At 40.7% G+C, this 23831-nt stretch overlaps 1 protein-coding gene and 1 pseudogene across 10 annotated transcripts in view; both read right to left on the bottom strand.

The window, feature by feature from the left end:
• The window catches only part of LOC134615929 (NACHT, LRR and PYD domains-containing protein 14-like), an 851239-nt pseudogene that overhangs the window by 507648 nt on the left and 319760 nt on the right, over positions 1 to 23831 (bottom strand).
• The window catches only part of grip1 (glutamate receptor interacting protein 1), a 67436-nt gene continuing 44092 nt past the window's right edge, over positions 488 to 23831 (bottom strand). For 6 of the 10 annotated variants that reach the window (XM_063460728.1, XM_063460729.1, XM_063460725.1 and 3 more), the window contains exons 4-26: positions 23384 to 23529; positions 23211 to 23294; positions 23064 to 23139; positions 22829 to 22974; positions 21653 to 21800; positions 21132 to 21301; positions 20706 to 20843; positions 20471 to 20620; positions 20033 to 20219; positions 19581 to 19726; positions 17959 to 18039; positions 17429 to 17498; positions 16476 to 16621; positions 15013 to 15157; positions 14042 to 14181; positions 12614 to 12817; positions 12381 to 12534; positions 11753 to 11791; positions 11352 to 11463; positions 7736 to 7846; positions 7527 to 7643; positions 7291 to 7437; positions 488 to 7202 (exon numbers count right to left, since the gene is read on the bottom strand). In XM_063460728.1, the coding sequence (XP_063316798.1) occupies positions 6894 to 7202; positions 7291 to 7437; positions 7527 to 7643; positions 7736 to 7846; positions 11352 to 11463; positions 11753 to 11791; positions 12381 to 12534; positions 12614 to 12817; positions 14042 to 14181; positions 15013 to 15157; positions 16476 to 16621; positions 17429 to 17498; positions 17959 to 18039; positions 19581 to 19726; positions 20033 to 20219; positions 20471 to 20620; positions 20706 to 20843; positions 21132 to 21301; positions 21653 to 21800; positions 22829 to 22974; positions 23064 to 23139; positions 23211 to 23294; positions 23384 to 23529 (3166 nt within the window). In that variant the 3' untranslated portion in view covers positions 488 to 6893. The remainder of the gene's footprint in view (positions 7203 to 7290; positions 7438 to 7526; positions 7644 to 7735; positions 7847 to 11351; positions 11464 to 11752; positions 11792 to 12380; positions 12535 to 12613; positions 12818 to 14041; positions 14182 to 15012; positions 15158 to 16475; positions 16622 to 17428; positions 17499 to 17958; positions 18040 to 19580; positions 19727 to 20032; positions 20220 to 20470; positions 20621 to 20705; positions 20844 to 21131; positions 21302 to 21652; positions 21801 to 22828; positions 22975 to 23063; positions 23140 to 23210; positions 23295 to 23383; positions 23530 to 23831) is intronic. The other 4 variants (XM_063460726.1, XM_063460734.1, XM_063460730.1 and 1 more) reach the window with 3 other exon arrangements.

Below are 23831 nucleotides of genomic sequence, written 5' to 3'. Positions count from 1 at the left end.
TCATTGATAAGTCCACATGATAAAAAAAACATCCTGCACTGCTCTGTTCACTTACCACAAGAAAAGGGTTTTTTTTTTTGGGGGGGGGGGGGGGGGGGTTTACAGTTATGTGGTCCTCACAGGAAAGGATGGTTAAAAAGTTATGACGATTTTAACAAATATAAGCCATTACCGTAGATTTAACTACCAAACACAATAATAGGCATTTAAAATTAGCTTAACATGGAATAAAACAGTTTTGGGATCTTTGGATAATTTAAGGAAATCTAGTTAATGCTCTCTAAATGCACAACTATTACGTACACTTTAATGTCATTTTGAAAAATTAAAATAAGGTGAAGACGTCCAGGCTGAGTGGTAAAATGCAGCTGAGAAACATTCAGCACAGGAAAGACAGGCAGGTCTGCTTTGCTTTTCTTTCTGTCAAAGACGTAAAATTAAATATGTATTAGGAAAAAAAATCATAAATAAAGTTGTGTGTGTTGATGTCAGACAACACACAGAGTCCAGTTCCCAGCAGGTCTTCATCTTTATTGTTGCTCAGTAATCGTCCATACAAAGGCGGGTGGAGGAGAGCAGTGGAGCCCGACAGGACAAACAACAGGAACGTCATGCTACCAAAGTATTAAATTTGTACAAAAATACTTTACAACATCCCTGTTCCTTTAAAGAAAAATACAGTTTGGTTGGTTGGTGAAGCTACATGGAAACTAATCTGACCCACTATTTCAAATGGCAGTGCAATGCACGTGTGTGTGTGTGTGTGTGTGTGTGTGTGTGTGTGTGTGTGTGTGTGTGTGTGTGTGGTTGTAGGTGGGTGGATGTCTTGCTGAGGTGAATCACTAGAGTGCAAATCCCTGCAATGTTACACACACATACACACACACACACACATACAGGCTCTAACAAATACACACCCACACACATGGTAATATTAATAGATACGCACAAACACAGTGTGTATGGCTTTAGGTCTCACTCATCAAACCTTTGTGAAGCCACACCCCTCAGCCCTGTGGCTTGTTCCCATTGGTGGAGCAGTTCTCTTGGCTGAACCTTAAAACACTAACATCTACGTGTTAGCCCTCAATTCAAGGCATTAGCTCTATATTAGCAATGTGAACCATTTCCTTAGACCTTGTTAGTTCTCTTTAATCAACCTGTAACTACTACCTCGGCTAAATGCTAGCTGCAAGCAAAATTATAGTTCATGTTAGTCATGTGCTAACATAAACCACAAATCAGTAGAAGCTGACATAAAACTGACATACTCTCTTGTTAGCAGACATTTTTAGCTCCTTGGTTACCCTTTATGTTTACCTACCTACAAACCAACCAAGCCCTTGCTATGTTAAGTTGTAACCACACCAGTAAATAAGTGTTGAAAAATTGTACAGCTAACTTACCACCCATGTACTATGTGCAACTAGCCACATGTTATAGTTAGCTCTAATGCTCTGCATCAACTACCACATGCTAAACTGTAGTTCTATTATCTCCCATTAGCTTTTAGCTTTTTGCTAACAAGAGAAAAACTTTGTTTTGCAAATGTAAGCCCTATGTTAAAGGTCTGTAAGGGCTGTGCTGGCACTAGCCGTGTGCTAACATAAAAAGTTTAGCTTTGGATAGCTCTTTATTCATATGCTAATTAAATTACTTATACGCTTATTAACTAATAAATATAGCAAGAAATGGGTGTTACACATAGAAAGCCTAATTTTCTTGTTCTACGTGTATAGTCATGTGTTATGGTTAGACTAGCCCTATGCTCAATGTCTGCTAGATACATACTAATCATGTGTTAGTAATGTCCTCAGACCAAGTTAGGCTGCTCACTTGTCAGTTGAATTTGATGTGTGGTATACTGCTTTTGCTAAAATTAGAAACCGTGACTTAGTACTAACCATAAGCTAAATAGCTCTGTTATCCCCATGTAAGTTATGCGTTAACATAAGCCAAAAATCAGTAAGAGATCTTCAATGGAGCTAAAATACCCTTATGTTAGCTTTGTCTGCATTACGTAAACCCCGTGTTCAACATCTGCTGGTCACATGCTAAAATGTATTTCTGTTATCTGTTATGTTTGCCTAATGCAAATAAGAAAAAAAGTCTTTATTTAACACATTAGCCCAATTTTAACAATGGGCACGAGTTGTGCTTAACTGTGTCCTGACATACAATAGGATGTTACAATAAATGTTAGCTGTGGCTAGCTGTTTAAATATATGCCAACCAAGTTGGCATATATTTATATATATGCCATATATATATTTATATATATATTTGTGATTAGCTAATAAACATAATAATAAATGGATATCAAACACAGCCAGCCTATGGTCCTTGTGTTATGTCTGTTATGATTGCGCTAGCCCTTTGTTTAGTGTCTGCTAGCCATATGATAGCTATGTCCCTAGATCAAGTGAGCCTGCTCAAGTGTCAGTGTAATACCAGGTATAGAGCTGTTTCAGCCTTTTTCTAGTCAAGATGCTAAAAGACATTAATTAGCTCTACAGCTAACCGTACATTAGTGAAGTGCAAGGTTTGTGCTAACAATACACAGACTGTGCTGGTACTGGTCTGCTATGTGCTAACATAAAAAAAATGTTGGCTAAATTTTAGCTTTGGTTAGCTGCTTTTACCCATGTGCTTACAAGTCTCTTGCTATGTTTATTAGCTAGTAAACAGAGTTGGGATAGTAGTTCCTTTGTACTGTGTATATAATTATGGTTATGCCCTGCGTCTGCTAGCTTAATGCTAACTACATACTAGCCATTTGCTTGCAAAACCCCCCCCCATCTGAGCTTTTAGAAAATTTTGGGTAGACCAGAACAGCCAATGACAACTATCCACATAGAAACAGCCAATCACAATGCTAATCCAAAGCACAGCAGCAACTATTGGACTGTTTGGCTCAGGGATGCTGAGGGAGGGTTCTGATTGGCCACTTTAAATAGTGAGTTAAGACTAAGGTGAGAGCAGGAAGATGTTGACATCACTCGAAAATAAACACTCACTCACTCTCTCACACACACACACACACACACACACACACACACACACACACACAAGTGTTTACTGTCACAGGTTTCCTGTTTTAACAGGATTTTTTTCTTTTGTAACATAGTTTTTGTGATTATGAGATGGTGTTTTCAGGGTTTGATGGTTTTTGATGTGAACAGCGATGGGGACTGAACTTTTTTTTTTTTTTAATCTATTTTACATATTTTCTGGTTCAGTCACCATGGAAACAAACAAACAAACAGAATTGACAACAGTCAATCAAAAAAACACACCAATTGATTAGCATAAGAGATCACTGTCACTGGGGCTGGGGATGGGGAGGGGAAGTCGGGGGAGGGGCATGCGTGGCTTCTTCCTGGAAGCTGATTGGTTATCTTTGTGTGTAAAAAAGAACCAATCACAGACAGGCAGGGAAGGAAATGTTTATGTTTCTGATTGGTTCCAGCCAATCAGCTGAATTTTTCAGAACTGCCGTCCATCATCCTGGCTGCCTATTGGTCAGGGGGTAGATTGGGTGGGGCTTGAGGTGGGAGGGGCTTAACTGGCCTTGTGTTTAACGTGTAACATACACACACACAGACACGCACACATACATACACAGTGTGGCCAGTCCAACAGGTGTAAACAGTAGAAAAAGTATTATTGAACTTGCTCAGTGTCATCATCATCATTATTATTATTGACAGCGTGGTTATCATAACTCTTCCAGCCTGTAGCTCATCCATGGCACAGAACTAAAATTTTAACAGTAAACCCTTCGTTTCATTTAGGATGCTCCGATCAGTATCAGCTGATCATTAGTGAAAATGCACTGATTTTTTTTCTAAAGGTAAAATTCACAAATAATTATTTTAAAAAAACGTAAAGAAAATGTCCTTTATATTATATATAAACAAATTTCTCTAGTTGACATATTAAAGCATATAAAGTAGCTGTTCTGGAGCTTTGGATCCTACCACATGTCCTCCCTTAGCAGATGGAGTGTGCCCAGTGGCAGGCAATGCATTCCCAAATTCCTAAGAAGATATGGACTATAGGCACTTTCGGACCAAAAATCATCAAAGATGTATAGCTTTCCAAAATACACTTTCCAAATATACTAAGCTAAGCATGGTTTGCAGATTCTTTTCTATTCACACTGCCTACATACCAAAGATGGACAATTTATTTTCCCAAGGGGACACATGCTAAACTGGGACTGTTTTGGAGGGCTGCACCAATAAGCTGAAATAAGTTCTGCTCAATATTATTTTTATCTCTTTATAAGCTCATTGGTGCAGCGCTCCACACCAGTCCCAGTTTCTCATGGCCTCCTCCTGGAGCATAGATATGCAGAAGTGATGTAAAAGCTGAATAGCATTAAGTATACATGAAAAATCAAATTACCTTGCCCTCACATAGAGCCAAGGTAAAATTATTTCTCTGTGCTTTGTTCCATTTTTTAATCGATAAGAGTTTTATGTACTCAGCTGATGTTACACCCGTTTTTATGCAGGCTTTTTAAATGTACTTTTTTGTAATTACCTTCTGCAAATTTTAACCTAAACTCTTTACCACAGTGATTTATGTGTTGAAATGTTTTGGGTTGTGTGCTGTCAAATTTTTAGTATTCCTTTCTAACCCTACTCGAATTTCTTTTAGAACTTTAGTGATGGCTAGCGGTTCTCCAATCGTGCATATCATGTGTATCTAAAAAACTAACAAAGGCTTGTTTAACAAGACCAATAAAAAATTTTCTGGTCCGAAAGCACCTTATCTTTGTCTTTTCACTAGCTTCAAGCTGAGGCGCAACAAACATCATAAATATATATGCAGCTGCAGGTTTTCCTGCTCAGTAAAAACCAGTATCATGTTTCAATGTCCAGCTCTGGTTTAAAACTTTAAAACAGTGTTCCTCCAGAGACCAACATCTCTGCTCAAATGCTAACTTTTCTCATATTATTCATCTGTATAGCAGCAATGGTTAGTAATAATGTAAATTTTGTGAATGGCGTCATAAAATATTAGAACTGTCAGTTGTAATTTATGGAGAATTCAGGAAATTAAAGTGATAGAGAGCAGGTTACATAAAATATAGCAGCTGTTCAACAGTGGAGCCAAAGTACAAGCCAAACCTTGTACAGTTTTAGTTCAGTAAAGTGCATAATCGAACTTGACTAAGTGCTAGTTATTATTATTCCAATAGAATGGTAAATAAGAATGCAACAATGTTAAAACCCCTCAAAGCTGTCTGTCAACCTCTGCCAAATATTTAAACCAAACTACTAAGCCTTAGTGTCTGAATTTTATCTGGTTATCATGAAAAACTACACCTGGTAATGCCCACAGGAATAAATCTCTGGGTTGCCAGATGAACTAGCTAAGGAGGTCTTTCCTTTTGTACTGTTTAATTTGGATATCTCTTCAGGTTTCCATGTCATGTTGAGAATTTATTTTAAGGAGGTACATCTCATCATAACCTTATGAATCCAACCTTGTATACTTGCCAAACCTCACCTAACCCCAACCATTTTTGAGCTCGAACTCTCTTTCTATGGTCATTTCCACTTATACCCTTTTCTTCAAAACCTGTGGTTAACCAGAACCATTTTTATTCTCATCTCTTAAACCAACCTTCTGGTACCAGTTTCTTGTGGGATCTGTACCTTCTTGTTCGAAAGCTTCTTTCTTTAATTCTATGTGGGGCAGTGCCTAAAACTACCTTTCCATCAACCTTCCAATGTCAAGCATAACTACTTGGAAAAGTTACACCTTCAGTAAATTCAGACTTACCGTCTTCTGCATTTGAACGATCTAGTTTTTAGTGTACTGAGGACCAGTGATTCCAGCTGGTTAAATATCAAATAGAAGACTTTGTCATAAGGCTTTCTTATACACAAGCATAAGGATTTAGTAATCAGTATATGTTCAGTAATATCATCAGATGTAGACACTGATCAGAGCATCCCTAGTCTCCTTGGCAACTGTTATGCCCATCAGCAGGTTTCGGTATCTGGACTAGTGTCCCATCAGTCTTTGTGCTGCTGTGGATCTCGGCCAAATGCCACAAATCTGGTTCTAGTAGGCCCAGGATCCAGGATGGACTTCACCAAGCACTGGCCATGCCAATGGCGCAGTATCCATAGTTCCTTGGCCAGTGAGACCACAAACATGAACCATGCTTTGACCAGTAAGACAACTAGATTTGCCTCTGGTTTCACTAGAAACAATAGCCATTGTCCTGATCCCACTAAGACCAGTACCTGTGTGTCTTGGTATGCTAAGACTATTGGCTCAGGTGCTTGTTTAGTAGGACTTTGGTGGAACCTGGAACCATAATTCCAGAACCCATGTGTCTTCAACCTAGAATTCTAGGCTTCTAGAACCAGTAACCATCAATCTTAAAAGAGTAAGACCATTGGCTGTGGCACTGACTTCATAGGGATATATTTCTCGGCTTGTAGACCGTTAAGACTATTGGCTGTAGTTGTGGCTTCAGTAGAACCAGTAGCACTGGCTCTGGGCTAGAAGGACCAATAACTATTAATCTTAGACCAGGTAGGCCAGTAGCCCCAGTTGTGGCTCTAATAGGATCATTAGAATTCTGGTTCCAGTGACACTAGTAATACCAGTATACAGAACTGGTTCAGGTTAAAAGGTGTGGAGTTGCTCCAGTCCATCACTGTGCTTTCAGGCTGCTTTAGCAGTTCAAGGGTCAAACTATAGTAGTCAAAGGTCATCCAGAGGGTGTGTGTAGCACCATGGGTGGTCTACTCCGAACCAGTTTAAACCGGTTTTAAATCAGTTTGATTCAACTTTGTTGTCCCCTTTTTCCTCACGACCTCTCCAGTCTGGTGTGGCTGAATCCAGTGTGACATAATTTTTGTCTGCTATAAGGAATTGTTTGTAACCTGCCCCATCCCAATCCCTGCCCCAAAGCCATCTCCTGGTTGGCTCCACTTGATTGGACCACTGTCCTCTCCCTGGCCAACAGAGAGCTCTGAGGGTCCCAGGTCACTGCCAACTGGCTGAGAGGAATGGCTGCTGTTGGTTGTGCCATCGGTGTGATTGGCCATCAGGGTAGAGGAGGAAGAGGATGAAGGGTTTCGGCTGATTACAAGCTCCAAGCGGTTTGGAGACTCTGCAATCAGGGGGACTACAAGGCAGCAGTCAAAGTCCCTGGTCCGCACATGGTTAATCTGTAAGAAAAAAGAAATCTTAATTTAAACCAAGAAATGAAGAGCTGAAGGCTGTGGAGAGATTAGTGAAACTGGTATATTTTTGTACCTGTAGTATTCGGTCATAGGCTTTGAGACCACCCCGTTCCGCTGGGCCTCCGGGTCGGATGTTATTAACATAGACGCCGCGGTCCAGCAATCCATCAGAAACGCTGAAACCAAAATCCTCCAGGTCTGTCGCCTTCTCCAGAGTGAGCTATGAGCACAAAAACACACCTGTCAGTTAATAAGGATCACAGGGTTTGTGAACCTCCCTAAAGAGAGCAAACACAGGCCAAACATTACCTTGTGAAGTTCCACAGGGTTCTGGTTTAGGATGTCATTTACTTCCTGTCTCATCTTCCTCATGGCGAAGGCTCGGCGCTGAGGGTCAGAGGGCAAGGTGTTGGATCGAGGAGTCACCTGAGAACAATCACGAGAAAGTTGTCTTCAAAATCAATATTTCACAAAATAACACATATCACAGAGAGAGGTCAAAGGTCAGCGGCATGTACTTGTGGTCTGGAGTTGCTGCGCTCCTGGAAACTCGCCTGGCGTCCCAGTGTGCTCCGCAGAGGGGTGGGATCATGGTTTAGACTGAGGGTGGAGCCTGACATGATGGTAGCCTATGAGAGTCAATCAGAGAACAGCAAGCGCAAACATCCAATCAGAACCAGATAAATAGCAAACATGGTAATTAAAGATTGCTGCCTTTGAACCCAGGTGGCAGGAAAGGACCTCTTTCTAATCATACATCACTATTATTTACTGTGCCTCTACTGATGTTTCTGAATTTCCATTCCTAGGATCTGCTGCTGTTTTTGAGCAGGCTCAACTGTTGTCACCATTGACTGTTTTAACTCATATTTACTGACAGGATCTATTGTTTTGTACAGTTTAATGGCCTGTAATATGAAGCAGGTTCAACATAACAAGAAAATCTGGCTTTACTTACTCTGATATCAGCAAGCAGCCACACGAAGGTGGTTATTGGTACCATTTAGGTCTATACAGTAAACTGTTTGGGGGAGTTTTTTGGCATACACTCTTTATATTCCCAGTGTGTCATTATGTTTTCCAGTGCTTTTAGATTTAATTTTAATATTTATTAACTGTGGAATTTTCTAACCTAGCAGTAAGTTCGACAACACCTATCAGGAGCTGATGATCTCTCTATAATAAACACACACCAGCCACATTTTTTTTCTTTTTTTTTTTTAGGTAAACCTTGCTATTACCTGGTTGCAGAACTATCTTAATTCTTCGTGGCACAGATTTAACAAGTTGCTGCAGATTTTCTCAGCTACATGTTAAAAGTGGGAATCTCCCATTCCACCACATCCCAGAGGTTCTCTACTGGACAAAAACCTTGTGATTTTGGAGGCGGTTTGAGTACAGTGAAGTCATTGTCATGTGCAAGGAACCAGTTTCTGATGATTTGAGCTTTGTGGAACAGCAAATTATCCATAAAAATGGGTGCACTGTGTTCACAGAGGGATGGACATGATCAGGAACAATACTTGATACAACAAGGCAAGTTGGATCGAATCTTTCATGTTGTTTCCAATCTTTCATGTTGTTTATGCCAAACTAGCTGACAGGATAGGCACCTGGTGTGGTCTTCTGCTGTTGTAGTGCTATAGTCCATCACCTTTCTGAAGTCCAAGTTGGAACTTCTTAATGTCATCTTGATGACATGTAGAAATGCACCATGTTGCTGGTATTTGATTGGGTGATTAGCTAATTGCTTTAACAAGCAGCTGAACAGGTATACCTAATAAAGTGGCTGGTAAGTGTATATTACTCTATTTAAGGCTTATAGGAAAATAAAATTGCTTTAAAACGGCAGTTTTCCATTTTTCTTACTGGTCATTTTCAGGGAAAGAAAAACTACATACTAGTCATCAAGGTCTGAGGGATCTTCTAAGAATCAATACTGATTGATCAGTAGACTATAGCTTTGTACATGCAGGTCTCTTATCTCAAGCATAGCCGACATAATCTAATAAGACATGAACTCTGAAAGCTCAGCATTCAACCTGAAGTTAGCTGGCTAATCATAAATCCTGCTTCGTAGTACAGACCTCTACAGATAGATTCTACTTTTGAGCTCACCCAGAGGATTTCAACTCTGACTGTCAATGTTTGATGATTGTGCTTATTTTCCACATCACACCCTTTTTTTTTTTTTCATGGCCAAGCTTCCCAACCGATGCCCACTTCAGCCAATCAGAATCAAGAACTAATCAAACGCATGCATGACTGACAGATCTGCTTCATGACTGGCAAAAAAAAAAAAACTACCCATGAGGCCTTGCGCAAGCTCTCCAGCATGCCTTGCTCAAACTGCCATGCCCGGTGCAACAACATGACTCTGCCATGTGACTGTGTTTGGAAGCTGGGTGATGTCACTAAGATGTCACAATGACGTCACCATGGTCTGCTGTTAGAATGCAGTTAGAGTCACATTCAAAACCAGCAAACATGTCAGATGTTTGACAACGCTGGAGGTCCAGTTAGAGGAGACAGAAGAAGAGGAGGACAGGAGGAGTTAGTAGAGGGGAGGGAGGATGGGGAATACCAGAGTGAGGAGGTGTGTCTCCTTTCCAGACTCCTGGAAGAGAAGGAGTCTCTTTTTTACTTCTGTGTGCCAGAGAAGGTATAAACATGTAGTTCTTTCAGCATGAATTGGACAAATATGACTAAACTTTGACTGTCAGTCCTCAGGGCTGAACAATAAGCCTCTCATCAGTGTTCACATCACTACATGATTTCTGTTAACAGTTTTTGTCCAGTTCAATAATTAAAGTGATCATTATTTCAGTTATATTTGGTTTGTCTTCATTCTTGTGGATGTGTGATGTGGTTTTTAAGTGTTTCTGTGGATAAGAAGAGCATTATAGTTGAGCTCATTACAGACCATCACAACTGAGATTAATGACTTCCAGCCTGTGTTGCTGTTCAGATCAAAATGTCAATGTCATCCTGTAACAGTGCGGTGTATCAGGCATAGGAATGCTACAACTATTTATTACAGAAGTATAGACCACTTCTCCAAATCCAAGCGGGGAGACTTGATCTGGCTTGCTGTCCAAATGTTAAGTACTTGTGACAGTGTGGTGTATGGGTCACAAAAAGTTTATCTGTTTTTAAAAAATGCTTAATGAAGACTGTAAAAAGTTCACTTATGTTGAGCGTCTTTTTCAAATTGTGTTGAAATTGTGGACTTCAACCTACAAACCAGTTTTTAAATTGTGTTGATCAGCAAAGTAAAACCACAGTTATGATAAATATTTTATGCCATACTTCCTCAAAACTGTCTTCATGTTTAATGCAGGAAGAAGCTATAAAAATGGGATTTTCTAAGGACAGTGACAGTTATATCAGAGAGATTTGTGACATTTAGTGTGTTTGGACTGTGTTCTTAGTGTGTAGGGTAGTTATTTTTTTTGTTTTGTGTGTCATAACATTGAGACGACTACTGAATGTCACAGATGCCAGTCAACAATCCACCAATGGCAGACTGCAGCATAAACGCTGTCTCCTGGTGATCCACAGGAGGAGTTTCTACACCTTCAAGGTGTCAGGCCTGTGATGTGCCCCCCTGTCTTATGGTAGACAGGATTTTAATGTAAATAACTACTACATTTGTACAATTTGAAATTTACAATTTATATTTGCATTTCAATGTTTGTGGTTTTCACACTAATAAAATCCAACTGTTGCAACTCTTTTTTTTGTGTGTGTGTGATTTTAGGTCAATTGTGTTAATACAGTATGTCAAAATGAAAAATAACTGTAAAGACATACATGTGAGATTTTATTGAAAGTAAAATCAAAAACCAAATAAACTCAACTCCAGAAGGTTAAAAAATTAGCCTTAATCCATCATCTTTTCAACATTTTTTTCTATATCTTCTTTGAGAAAAGCCAGCCTATCAAACTTTACAGTGTAGGTGCTGGTATCCATACACCAGAGGGCGATGCAGAAAGGCATTAGCGTCTGAGAATTCTTCATTTGCTGAATAAAAATTTCAGAAGCCCTACTCCTGCTAATACTCTACTCTTACTGTAAATACTTCTTCTACTGCTAACACTTCTCACTACAGTAGTTTTCGTGGCGTTCCTCACCTCCAGCTCTCTGAGGATGCCGCTCTGTCCACAGGTCTCCAAGTCCTCCAGAGCCTGAGACCAGAAGTTCTCCTCCTGGTCTGGTTCTGTCCCATCATGTCCCACATTAAACCTGAGAGGGAAAGGTAACAGGTCAACCAGTCAGAAAGAAGAACAGCATGATGGGTACACACACACACACACACACACACACACACACACACGCAGGAAGCTAGTGGTCATGCTGGAGAGTGTTTTTTTTAACAGGAGGGGGCATGGGCAGTGATGACATACACATCCACCAGGTATTGATATCGGTGTGGCGGGGGTTAAAGGTCACCAAGTGAGGGTATCTGCTGGAGGTTACTGGGGTCACAGAAGACTGTGTGTGAAGGGTTAAAGGTCAAAGGTCACTGTGGTACCTGCTGTCAGAGATTAGACCGCTGGGCAGATTACAGCCTCTGCAGAAAGACACACTACTGTTATTGCTGTTAGCTCAGCGCTACATACTCTATTGTTCTGGATGAGGAATGCTAACAGCTACAAAAGATATGCTGCAAAATGTATCCGTGCACGTCCATCTTCAGGCCTCTCTTCTGATGTGCTTCTGGGTTTAAGGGTGTACACATACTAGGCAAGCTCAGTTTGTTTAGACTGATCTTATCACGCAGTTTGAGCATCAGCGTCATAGTTTCAGTGAACTGCACCAGTTTGTGATGTAGAGGAGGAGGATCGAGTATCTGTACCCCCAGTATTTCATCTGTATCTGATAATTCATGGGGGAAAACTTCATTCTGAGTAAATTTGGAAATCACATATCACTATGTGGCATAAGTGGCTGCTCAAAACTAGTATGAAAAGCATATTAATCCTCCTCCCTCCTCTGTAACAGTTTTGAATAATTGTGTTGATCAAAGTACTTTAAGCCCTGAAAACAGCTTGATTAAACCTGGAACAGTTGAATACTGTCTGTTATATAACAAAGGTTATTACAGTTTTCTTTATTCAAGCTTTTATGTTTTTCACTGTGCTGTTCACTCAGTCTCTCACCCTCCGAGAGGTGGGCGGTCCCAATCATCGTCATTCAGACCCAGATCCGACAGCGGATTGGCTCTCTGGCGAGTGGAAGATGATGATTGGCTGTTGCTTGTCTTGGCGTTGCGCCACTCGTGGAAACTGTACAGTGACGACTGAAAAGTAGGAGCTACACACACCAGCAAAGGAGAAGTGTTTCATTACTGAGGCATTACTGAGGTCAGCAGAGGTCAGAGGTCGGTCCCTACCTGGGGTGGTGAAGCTGCTGTCCATGTTGGATCCATCCCAGGACTCCACAGCACTGTCCACGGACGGCAGTGTGCTGAACGCTCTCTGGCTTGTCGGAGGTGCAACCATGACAACAGGCTCCTCCTCCCCATCCTGGTTCTCCAGGTTAGGCCCCACTCCTGGACCCAGACCCGAACCAATCACGCAAGACTTTGGGCTTGACACTGCAGACAGACGGAGTACGTTTGTCAAACCGCCAATGTGCGTTCGTGAATATAAATGTGTAAATCTGTCACTCCACTGGAAGTGACACTGTGTCCCGTCCCTTTAATAAGCTGTACGTTCAACTCTTCCCCTACCACAAGGGGTCGCCACAGTGTTATGGGTAGCTCTGCATCTTTGATTCGGGAGCTTTATTCCCTTCCAGACAGAACAGAAGGGTCTGAAATGGGGACTTTTCGCTTGTTGGGCGCTAGTTTGCACCACCAAGCTATGGAGCCACTTAATGACCTGTACAAATAACGACCATCATTCAGCCCTCTCCATGATGTGTTAACAGCAGCGATGGTATAAAAGTGCAGGTCATAAAACTTCCCTAATGAAATCTTTAAATTACGGTAAATTATATTCAACATGTGCTTTGTGGAGGACTGTTTATAAAAATGGTTCTAATTCTTGAACAGTTAATGTTTAACTTTGTCAAACAGCGTGAATTAAAGCTTAAAGTCTGACTGTTCGATTTAACATCCACACCACCGCCACAACTTCAAGCTGGATAAAACACAAAGCAACAAAAAGGAAAGTTGATGCCGAGGAGGGAGACTGGGTTGTCAGTGTCTTTTTTCAAAGATCATAACTGGTGCTGATATTTTGATGTTTGAATCATTTGAGTCACAGACGGGGAACAGAGGCTTCAGAAAGTCGCTGAAGTGGAACGATGCATTCAGCCACTGCACAATGTGTCTCTCTGAGGCCATCTTAAAGCCATGGAGCTGTAAAAGGAGGTTTCCTTTTCATGTGCAGCCGGTTTCACAGCAGAAGGCTTGGCAGTTTGGTACAGGTAACTACACGATCAAAAAGCTTTTACTTTTCTTTCTGTTTAAAATGAAAACTCCCACACAGCTGCTGTAAGATCAGGCCTAGAAAACAGTCTGTGGGCTGCTTGTGTGCAAGAACAAAACTTATGAGTTATTATTTTGCTTTTATATCAGGACATATTTGTTACAATTAAATGTCCAAAGCTGGTGAAACAGGTGGTCGTGAATTATTCTGCTTTATTAATAGTTTATAAAGGCTACTGAGTGATTGTTACTGGTTAAGTAAGCTGTATGAAACACACTACACAAGCCTGGCTCTTGATGTGAATCTCATTTTCCTGTGTTTTGCATTTGCTGTTGATGCTTGTGATTATGAACGGTGTTTGTGGTGTGAAAAAAGCATCTACGTACGTTCTCCCTGCTTCTTGATCTTCAACGTGACCGTCTCGCCCGCCTGCTGCAGCAGACTGATGGCTTCACTCAGAGGTTTCCCCTTCAGGCTGCTGCTGTTGATCGCAAGAATACGGTCGCCTACATGGATCGCACCAGTCCTGTAAACAACACCAAAACACAGAGAAATACACACTCAGGGTTCAGCAACTCAAAAATCATACTTGATAAGACTGGAACTGAGTTAACAGTCTACAGGGAAACACAAATATACTTATACACAAAATAGAAATGAGAATCATTTCTGTAGTAAAGAGGTGAAAACCCAATTAATGATGAGGAAAATAATTATTTTTAAACAGCAGAGGGCGACACTCTCCACTTCATCTGGCATCCTAAGCTTATCATGTCTGTCACGGTTTCACTCCATATTTCATTCCTCCAGTCACTGATGTTATTTTTAGAAAGATGAAAAATCTTTTCTTATTTAATATTTCCTTAATTTTTTATAGTGAGACCATTTAGATGGCCAGCGCTGATACTGTATTTCCTATTTTATACATCATTAAACATAATCCCTCAGATTTAGGCAGCCAGCTTTAGTATTTCCTCTGTTTACGACCTTTGACATAAAGGTGGCGTTTACACAAACAACCCTGGTTCTAAGCTTCTTAGTGTCTGAGTTTCTGTAAATAAAATGCCGTATTAAGCACAGAATGTATTTAATACTTATCCAGAATCATACATAACACCTGCAGGGAACTACTAAAGACAATGAAGCCTGCACTAATAATAATAATAATAAACATCTATTTATGTCATTTTATGGCACTTTATAGTGAATAAATGCGATCCTCCAAATAGCTGAAAAGAACAAAAAACTAGATGTACTGATTAAGTGATTAAATAATCTACAAACTTGACATGTTTTCTACAGGTGTGACCTGTAATTTATTTTTTATGTAATGTAATTAGAGTCCATGTGTGTGCACCTCTCTGCCAGCCCCCCCTTGCTCAGAGAGGAGATGATGATGGGGTCGAAGGGCTCCTCGGTGCCTGAGATGGTGATTCCCAGCGGACCACCATAGCGTTGAAGCTCCACTGTGTAAATGATGCTGCCAGACATCTCCTGTTCATCTGAAACATTCAATAAAGATCGATTCCACATAAGGTCAGTGGTGAACAGATGATCAGGAGAAGACGGCATGGGAAGGGATGATGTGGTGACACAGACTAAAACACGCTAAAACTAGGCCAGAAGTGCAACGTTTGTCCTGAAAGTAGCATTAGACACCTCCTTTAAACCTTGAGTAGGTTTTCAGGGACTTAAGGGCCCTGTGTACCCTTAAGAGCGGCTGAGGACATTTAGAAAACCTTGACTGGGATCTATATCGCCATTAAAATGTTCTAAAGGTTATCAAGGTCCAGGGTCTGCCATAAGTTTAGTGAAATCCTCAATCAAGGTCAAAGTATTCAGCAATGTTTGAGTTAGTTTTGAAAAGAAGAGCCACCCTGGTAAGACACTTGAGAGGCCTTGAGAAGTTGATGGCATCGTCAAGTCCACTAAAATGTCCTCAAGGATATTTACAGCATTCAGAGGATTATTGAAAAAGATTTCAAGCAAACTGTTTGCTTTCGAGTCGTCCTTTAGGACGGTTGACGATCCGGCTCTACATCTAGTAGTAGTAGTTCTAGTAGTACCTTAGTAAATTTCTGTTCGTCCTTATGGATGATCGAGCAGATTTAGAAAATATGAATGGGGTCCTGAAGGCTTCAGGGATGTTCTAGCTGGTGTTGAAGATACTTTAGGGAACCTTGTTAAGATTGTGCTGGTCCCTTAGGGTTTGAAAGAATCTGGCCATCCTGAAGATCACTAACAAGATCCTAAATGTTTTTGAGAACATTCATTTTTTTGGAAGAAGATTTCAAGAATAATGGATTAGTTTCTAGTTCTTCAAGACTCCTGACAGTCAGGTTTTGATCAAGTTATGATTAGATTTCATGTTTAATGAGGTTTTAGGTTTGTCTTAAAATGATACAAGACAAATGATTTCAAATCAGCTATTGATTGCCTTCTAGAGAGTTTAGGACCCCATCAGGACTCTCTAAAGTACAATAAAACTGTCATAAAGATGCTAAAGATCTCAGGATTGTCAGAAGATTAGTGAAGATTTTATGAGCACCAGTTTGGCTCCTACATGCTTTTAAGTACCACTGTCTTTTCACTTATTCAAAAGGATTTAGGTGTGACTGTTGGTGTTGCTAAAGCTCTTTAAATATGATCTTTTGAGGAGAATTTGGAAAGGTCCCACAGCTTATTAAAGTTGGCAAGTAGGTCACCACGGAACGACTCTAGAGGTTCTTTTTAAGGAGGATTAATGATACTGTGGGCATCCCTGAAAGCTGGTTTATCACTCGGCCTCTTGCTTTTGGGGAATAGACTTAAAAGCGATACCAGAGTTGTCTTCATCTTTGCGGATCTTCAGTTTGACGAGCTCCTCACACTGCTGGAGGATCTGAACAGCTTCCTCCATGGAGCAGTTCTCCACACGGATGTTATCAATGGCCAGCAGCTTGTCTCCCAGCTCCAACGTCCCCGTCCTGAAAACACATTCAGGTAAATTAGAGGAACAAGTTTAATAAAGAAGTCAGCCGAGATCGTTGTAATGTCATATTATCATAATCATGACTGCAGTGCATCTGCTTTATGGACAAGATGGAATTTAGCATTAATATCAGTTCTTCAAGATATGAAATATAACCTTACAAATTTTACATGAAGATATGTTAACTTGTACATGAAATAGGGGCTAAGATATTGCTTTGGGTTTAAACCACGAGGTACAACTTAAACCAATTTTTTAGGCTTTATTTGTTTACATTTTGGGAAAATTAATCCCCATCATTTTACCTAATATCAGTTCCTTTTTACTAAAATGCAACTTCAGTCCTGAAATTGTAAATCCTGATGATACTCAGGCAAGTTCTTTAATTCATTTTTGTCCCTATTTTCGATGCGTTTATTGTTATTTATTTGTAAAGGACATCGAAGCTGAAAGATATCCTCTGAAATTGGTCCAAAATCTTGTAAAACTGCCGGCACTTTCTTTTCCGTATCAAGGTCTATAACTAGTCCTCTGCTTCCTGTTACTAAAAGTCCTGCAGAGTAAACAGATGCTACCTGCCAGCAGAAGCCCTTTAGCTCATATTCTGCTTCACAGTCCAAAACACATGACCTACAAACCACGACATGCACAGGCCTGGACCGTTAGCCTAATTAACCAAACACGTACAGGCAGCAGTCTGAGGTTTAACACAGCTGACACTGTTTTATTTTAGCCTCACATACTGTGTGTAGAGTTCAGCCTAGGTTAGGTTTAAGGCTGGATTAGAGTTAGTTTGTGTCACCTGTGTGCGACGCTGCCTTTTTTGATGTCCGAGATGATCAAAGGATCACCTGGTTTCCTGTTGGACGGAGCTGCAGACACACAAAGAGACGAGTTGGAGATGAAACAGAAAACTGTAAATAATTAAACCTGTTTACACCACTACAACCAGAAGTAACGATTAAATGTTAAAGGGGAAAAGTAAAATCAAAGCAGGAAATGTAATATTGAAGTGACACCCAAGAGGAGGTCGGGCTGGATCTGGTCTGATGAAATCCCTCTTTCAGAATGAAAATTTAATTTCCCCGATGTGTAAACATGATGAAACACCAAATTAAATCATTTAATAAAAAATAAAACTACTGTCACTGACAATAAAAAGACTTTTATAATATTCTAGTTGCTTGTTTTGGCATTGGCACTCTTTCTTCTGCCCTAGTTAATCAATAATTAACACACAGAGCTGTGTTACTAATAAAGTCTATCTAAACCATCAACTGTAGCGACCTCACATTAGTGTACGTGTTTGCGTAGTTGTTTCTCTTTACTTACAGCTGATGGTGATTCCCAGTTCCACTCCTGGTTTCTTTGGGAGCTTTACGTGGAACGTCCCTGAACTGGGGATGACTGACTCTGTGCAGAAAGATGGAGACATTTCAGCAGTAGAAATGTTTAATTTACTGTGAAATACATCAGAAGAGGAATAAAGGCTTTCTGCTCAACATCTTCTCAGTCAGAATCAGGTGGTTAAGCTTCTGTTCGAGGCTTTAAATCATATGCTCTGTATACAGTCCTGGCTGGATTGATGAGAACCAGTGGTTCAATCTTGCTCACACTTGGTTTAACGGTTATAAATACAGAAAGAAATAGAAATATTTTTTGCTCAGAGACCTCAGCAGACATGTGGAAAACAATTTCAATAACAGTCAATGATTAATCACAAAGTGAGTTCATAGGTACGACGTATATGTTAGCTGTCCATGGTATTAAACCTGATTCTACATAACTTAGAGGACACATCATGCTCTCAAATGTTTATAGAAGATCAAAGTTCAAAACTTAGAGGTGATCGTACATAAAAACCTTTCCTGCAAGTCAAAAATGTGCCATTTGTGACGACATCTGTCTGTTTTGTAGCTATTATGTTAAGGATGTTCAGGAAGTCTTTTGTGCTGTCCATTTGTACATTTTATTAATTTATTAAGTGAAGTATTGAGATTATTAATTGTTAATATCAACACTGGCTGATAGAGACAAAAAAAGACTGCTACAGATTCACACTGGCCGTAGATTCTGACAGTAGGTGACGTAACATTTAACTTCACCATTATTAGATGACACACAGCTATATCGCTTCTTCGCTACCGTTGAATACAGTAGACTGGACATCACAAAATAAATTGGGAGTTAATCTTTTAAATAAGCCTTTGTTTATAACTGGCTATGAGCATGTTCATAAACATACATCCACTGCTTGGTCCCTTTACTCCGAATATCCAAAGCACTGTTAAGAACTCATGTTAAAACTGAAAATCCAGATAATCTTCTAATTATTAAAAAAAGCTAAATTGATCTGTTCTTGTTGAATTATCCTTTGTAAAGATGATCTATTACTCACTTTCCATAAAATCAATCAGCATAGATGATAACATTATAGAGATTTGTAAAATAAATGATTGTAGTATTTGGCTCCTTGCAGGTTTTGGAAGATGTCCTCTTGGACTGACTTCAGTTATGATGCTTTTAAGAAGTGAGGAAAATTTTCTCAGCCTTATGTTTCTCTGGGAAATAACGTCCACGGTCTATATTCTTCTTTTGGTTAAATAGTGACTGTGACTGTCCTGTAAATGACATCTCATACAGTTAACCGTCCTGCAGCTACAAATCATACAATATGCCTGTGAGTCACTACTGACAGCTTGTTGTGTTGTTCTATTAAACTCAGGCGTAGGTGGTTATTTACACCAGCTGGAGTACGTTACATCCACAAAGAGTCTGACAAATTACAGAGAAGCAGAACCAAACACAGACTGGCAGTCAGTCAGCCAAAACACGACGACACAGAAAACAGATGTCTTTGCCCAGCAGACAGACATTCATCAACAAGCACAGTTTTCAGTGCTGATCAGAAGCATGAAAACACAACTCTGATAAAATGATTTTTTTTTTTTTACCAGCCACATCGAACTCAATTTCCAGTGTGAGCTGAGCAGTGATGGACGAGTCTCTGAGCAGCTGATTGGTTTCTTCAAGGGTCGAATCTTCGGTTGGAACGCCGTTTATGGATAAGATCCTGTCACCGATCTGCAGGATGCCACACCTACACATATATGCACACATATTTGATCACTGGAGCTCTCCTTACAATACTGTAGAGTCTGTACAGAAGGCCATGAGGTAATGGCATTTTGAACTGGTGCTGCAAACAAAAAATGCAAAGCTGCGATATAGAAAATAAAAATTATATATATGTTACCATGATTATCAATAAAGACAAAATATTAAATATTTCCAAATACAAAAAAAACTGAAAATTGGGGGAAAAAAGTTCAAATCTGAGAAGAAAGGACAAAAGAATTTTTTTTAAATTTTTTTTAAGCCATCATAGCCGTGTCAGTGTGTTTACCTCTCAGCGGGGCTGTCGGGGTCGATGTAGGCAATGAGTGGTGGGGATGACAGCGTTTCCGTGGCGAACACTCCTCCCTGCAGTTGCAGGCCAAACCCCATGATGCCGTCGCCAAGCAACGTCACCTCGGTGGTTTCCGTGTGGACTACCTGACCGGCCAGACCCACAGTGCTGGACGCAAGGGACACTGACAGAAACAAAGATTATTCTATTTTTTAGTCTCATTTTCCTCCCGTCCTGTGAGAGCACCTCAGTCCTGTCCTTGTTTTCTGTCATACATACGCTGTTAGAGGGTGCAAGCTCATATTAAAATGTCATGGTTTAAGGGGTTGTGATGTTTTTTTACATTTTGTTGGTCATTATTGGTCATGTTATGAATTCATGTCTAAAAACATCTAATAAAATAATAAGATTTGTTGGATTTGGAGACAGACTCACAGGAGCTCTTAAAGTCCTTTTTCTTGCCCTTCCTCCTCATCAGTGTGCCCCGTGGACTTGTGGGATACATGTTCCTGGGCAAGGTGCTCATGTTGAGAGAGGAGAGGCTATAGGCCGACATGGAGCCTGGAGAGAAGGAGTGGCTGAGCGCTGCAGAAAGAGAGAGGGCTGATGAGGAAAGGTCTCTCTCTCTCTCAACAGAAAACATGAGAGAGAGAGAGAGAGGTGCACGTACGAGGATTGTTTGTATGGCGGTTGTGCGATCTGGCGCCTGATTGATCAGGGTGGTACGTGTTGTAGTGGTAGGGGGGGAGGATAGGGGCAGAGCCTCCGGTCTCCCAGGGGAGGGGGCGGGGACTACGCTGCACCTTGACTGCACAGACACACACAGAGGAGGGTGTTCAGGTTAAGACAAGAGGAAAGGTCAAAGGTCAGGCAGGTGCTTGGATCACATCATCGAGATACCTCACTTGGAAGCCAGATGAGGAACTGTCATGCATACACAGGTGTGTGTCTTTCACGGCTTTATAAAAGATTACTCCTCTCTTCACATCTTTTATAGGGCCTCTTGAGTGTGTGTGTGTGTGTGTGTGTGTGTGTCTATATACTGGTCTGTGGTGCATTCAGGGCCTTGTCGGATGTGATGTGTGTACGTTTCTACCGTGCTGTGGTGCGTTCAGGGCTGGTCGGGTCTGGTGTTGTGGCAGGATCTCCAAGCGGACAGTCTGACAGGAAGCAGAAAGCAGCTGAGTGGCTTCAGCCAGGGAACAAAACTCCATCGACTTCCCATCAACGGACAGGATATGATCTCCTGCATGAAGAGCACCACACCTACACAAAAACACAAAAATAAACAGAGAATTTAAACCTGAACCTGGACAAAACTCATAAGTTAAATTTCTGCAGTTAAAAGTGCAACAAAATATTTCAGTTTCTGCACAAATACTGAAGTTAAAGTGTGACTGAATGAAGCTGAAAGATGACAAGGTGGTTAAAATAACCAAATTTACATGGAATCAAATAATAAGATAAGAAAACGGTGGTAATATTAGCTAATAAGCTGAAATTCCAGTTTAGGGGAAATGAAAGCAGCTGGAATGATGCTCAATACGTGAAAACAATAAATAAGTTTAACAATGCAGTTAAAACAGTAAAACAGCATCAGGGTCAGAGGTTAGATACCTGTCTGCTATACTGGCTGGTTTGACCTTGTCGATGATGATGACCTGCTTGTTGCAGAACATGGAGGTGGACAGGGCCACACCCAGGCTAGACCCTGCCGCCTTGGCAACTTCAACCAGCAGCGGCCCTGATGCCGTGGCAACAGAGTCTGAAGGAGGGAAAACAGACAAAGTTTTTACAGTTTTTACATCGTGTAATTTACAGAGTCCAAACGGTGTTCATCAGGGTTCCATCCTGGGTCCTGTTTAATTTTATGTAAAAGTTCCAAATAAACTGATCATCTGAAATCTTTATAATTCAGATGACACAGTTTTTAGCATTTTACTCTACACAGTACAAAGTAGAAATGATCTTTTATTTTAACCAAAAATCACATTTTGGGTTTCAGATAATAAATACAAAATAATACTTCTCATGCACTGTTTCCTAATGTTAACGTTAACCAAGAACAGGACTGAATATACACATAATACAGTTGTGATCACAAGTCTATATCCACTTAATCATGAGCATGAATGTTATGGAAGTTCCAGTATCTATTGGTAACTGTTCTTTTTCCAGGGTTAAATGATTGTGCAGCATACATCTTTAATTACATTTAAAAAAAGAAAAGAAAAGAAAAGAAAATTAGCTGCACAAGTTTGAATTTATTTTGGATTTTCTCTACTCCACAGTGCCCCTAAAAAAACCATGTTTCTGCCATAACTCGGGCTAGATGTTTGACCACTCATCTTGGCAGAATTGATACAGTTAATTTAAACTGACTGGTTTCCTGGGACATACTTATGGTCTACTCTCTTATTATTTTTCTAGTTACAGAGAAACATTGATGAGTTCTGCAGAACACAAATTTACTTTTTGAAATTGCTTTTGTCATTCAATGAACATCTCAAAACTATATCTAATATCTACATATCAGGATGGACACAAATTCAAGCTCAGCTGCAGTCCTGGCACACTGTTTGGCATCGTTTCTCATCTGTAAGCCCCCTGGCAACCTACCTCTACCCAAACCTTCCATTAAATGTAATTTCAAATTTAATAACAATAAATGTCAAAACCAGTACAAGCAAAATTTCAGCCTGAATCCCCACAACCTTCTCCTTTTCCTGCACAGTTCTGATGTTAACTGATTAACGCTTTAAGCTCTGCTGGGAGGGGACACTGATGACTGACCCATCACGGAGACGTCATACTCAATCAGCAGCGTGGCCTCCTGTCCACACTGCTTCAGGATGCTCATGGCCTCTGAAAGTGTGCTGCCATGGAGACGAATCCCATCAATGCTTAACAACCGATCACCCGGCTTGATGGTTCCTTCCCTGCAGCAAAAGAGAAAGAGAACAGTTTTTAGTGTCTACAAAGGCTCCCAAGGGACAAAAATCAGACAGACAGGTCAGAGGTCACGTACCGGTCTGCTGGGCCGCCTGGCCGGATGGTTGTAATGACGATGGGACGGGACTTGTTCCTGTCTTCATGGGCTCCACCTGCAAACACGCGGTAACATCACCATGTTTATTTTGATTTATTCTAAACACACAAACAGAACTCGCCTCACCTCTGATGACGAAACCAAAGCTGTTTCCTTCTTTGTGAAGCGTGACTTCCACGTTCTTAAACATGACCCCTGACCCCTGCACCGCTGCAACACACCAGAACATCAACAACACATCAACATTGCAGCCGGCCGAGTGCAGCTGAGTGTACACGTCTTCTGCGGGCAGAACTTACAGACAGGCGGCAGCTCGTACTCAACCTCCAGGACGACCCGTTCACCCACGTTCTTCAGCAGACTGATGATCTCATCGTGTCTGAACTTGGCCAGGTTGATGCCGTTGACAGACCTGATATAGTCGCCCACGTTCAGCTGGTCACTCCTGAGCAGACAGCCAAAACATCAGCTTTAATTTTACTTAATCAAACCTTAATTAGTTCGTTTAAGAAGAGGCTGTTCCAGAAAGGATGCTGCTAAACATTAATAACTGCCACTGCTGCACCAATATCCATTAATCAGTAACCCAAAGTGTTCTGTGTGAATTATCCAGTTTACTGGATAATTCATTTTTGCTCATTGTCGCTTTGTAGCTGGTAGTTGATCACACATTGCAGGCTCCTGCTGCAGCTCAGTCACCTATGCCTAGAGGGTAACGGCTGAGAAAAATATATATTGTCAGGCTGG

Source organism: Pelmatolapia mariae, linkage group LG17, assembly GCF_036321145.2.
Source record: "Pelmatolapia mariae isolate MD_Pm_ZW linkage group LG17, Pm_UMD_F_2, whole genome shotgun sequence".
NCBI classification, from domain to species: Eukaryota; Metazoa; Chordata; class Actinopteri; order Cichliformes; family Cichlidae; genus Pelmatolapia; species Pelmatolapia mariae.
Note: the sequence above shows the minus strand (reverse complement) of the source record. Positions and strands in the feature narration are given on the sequence as shown.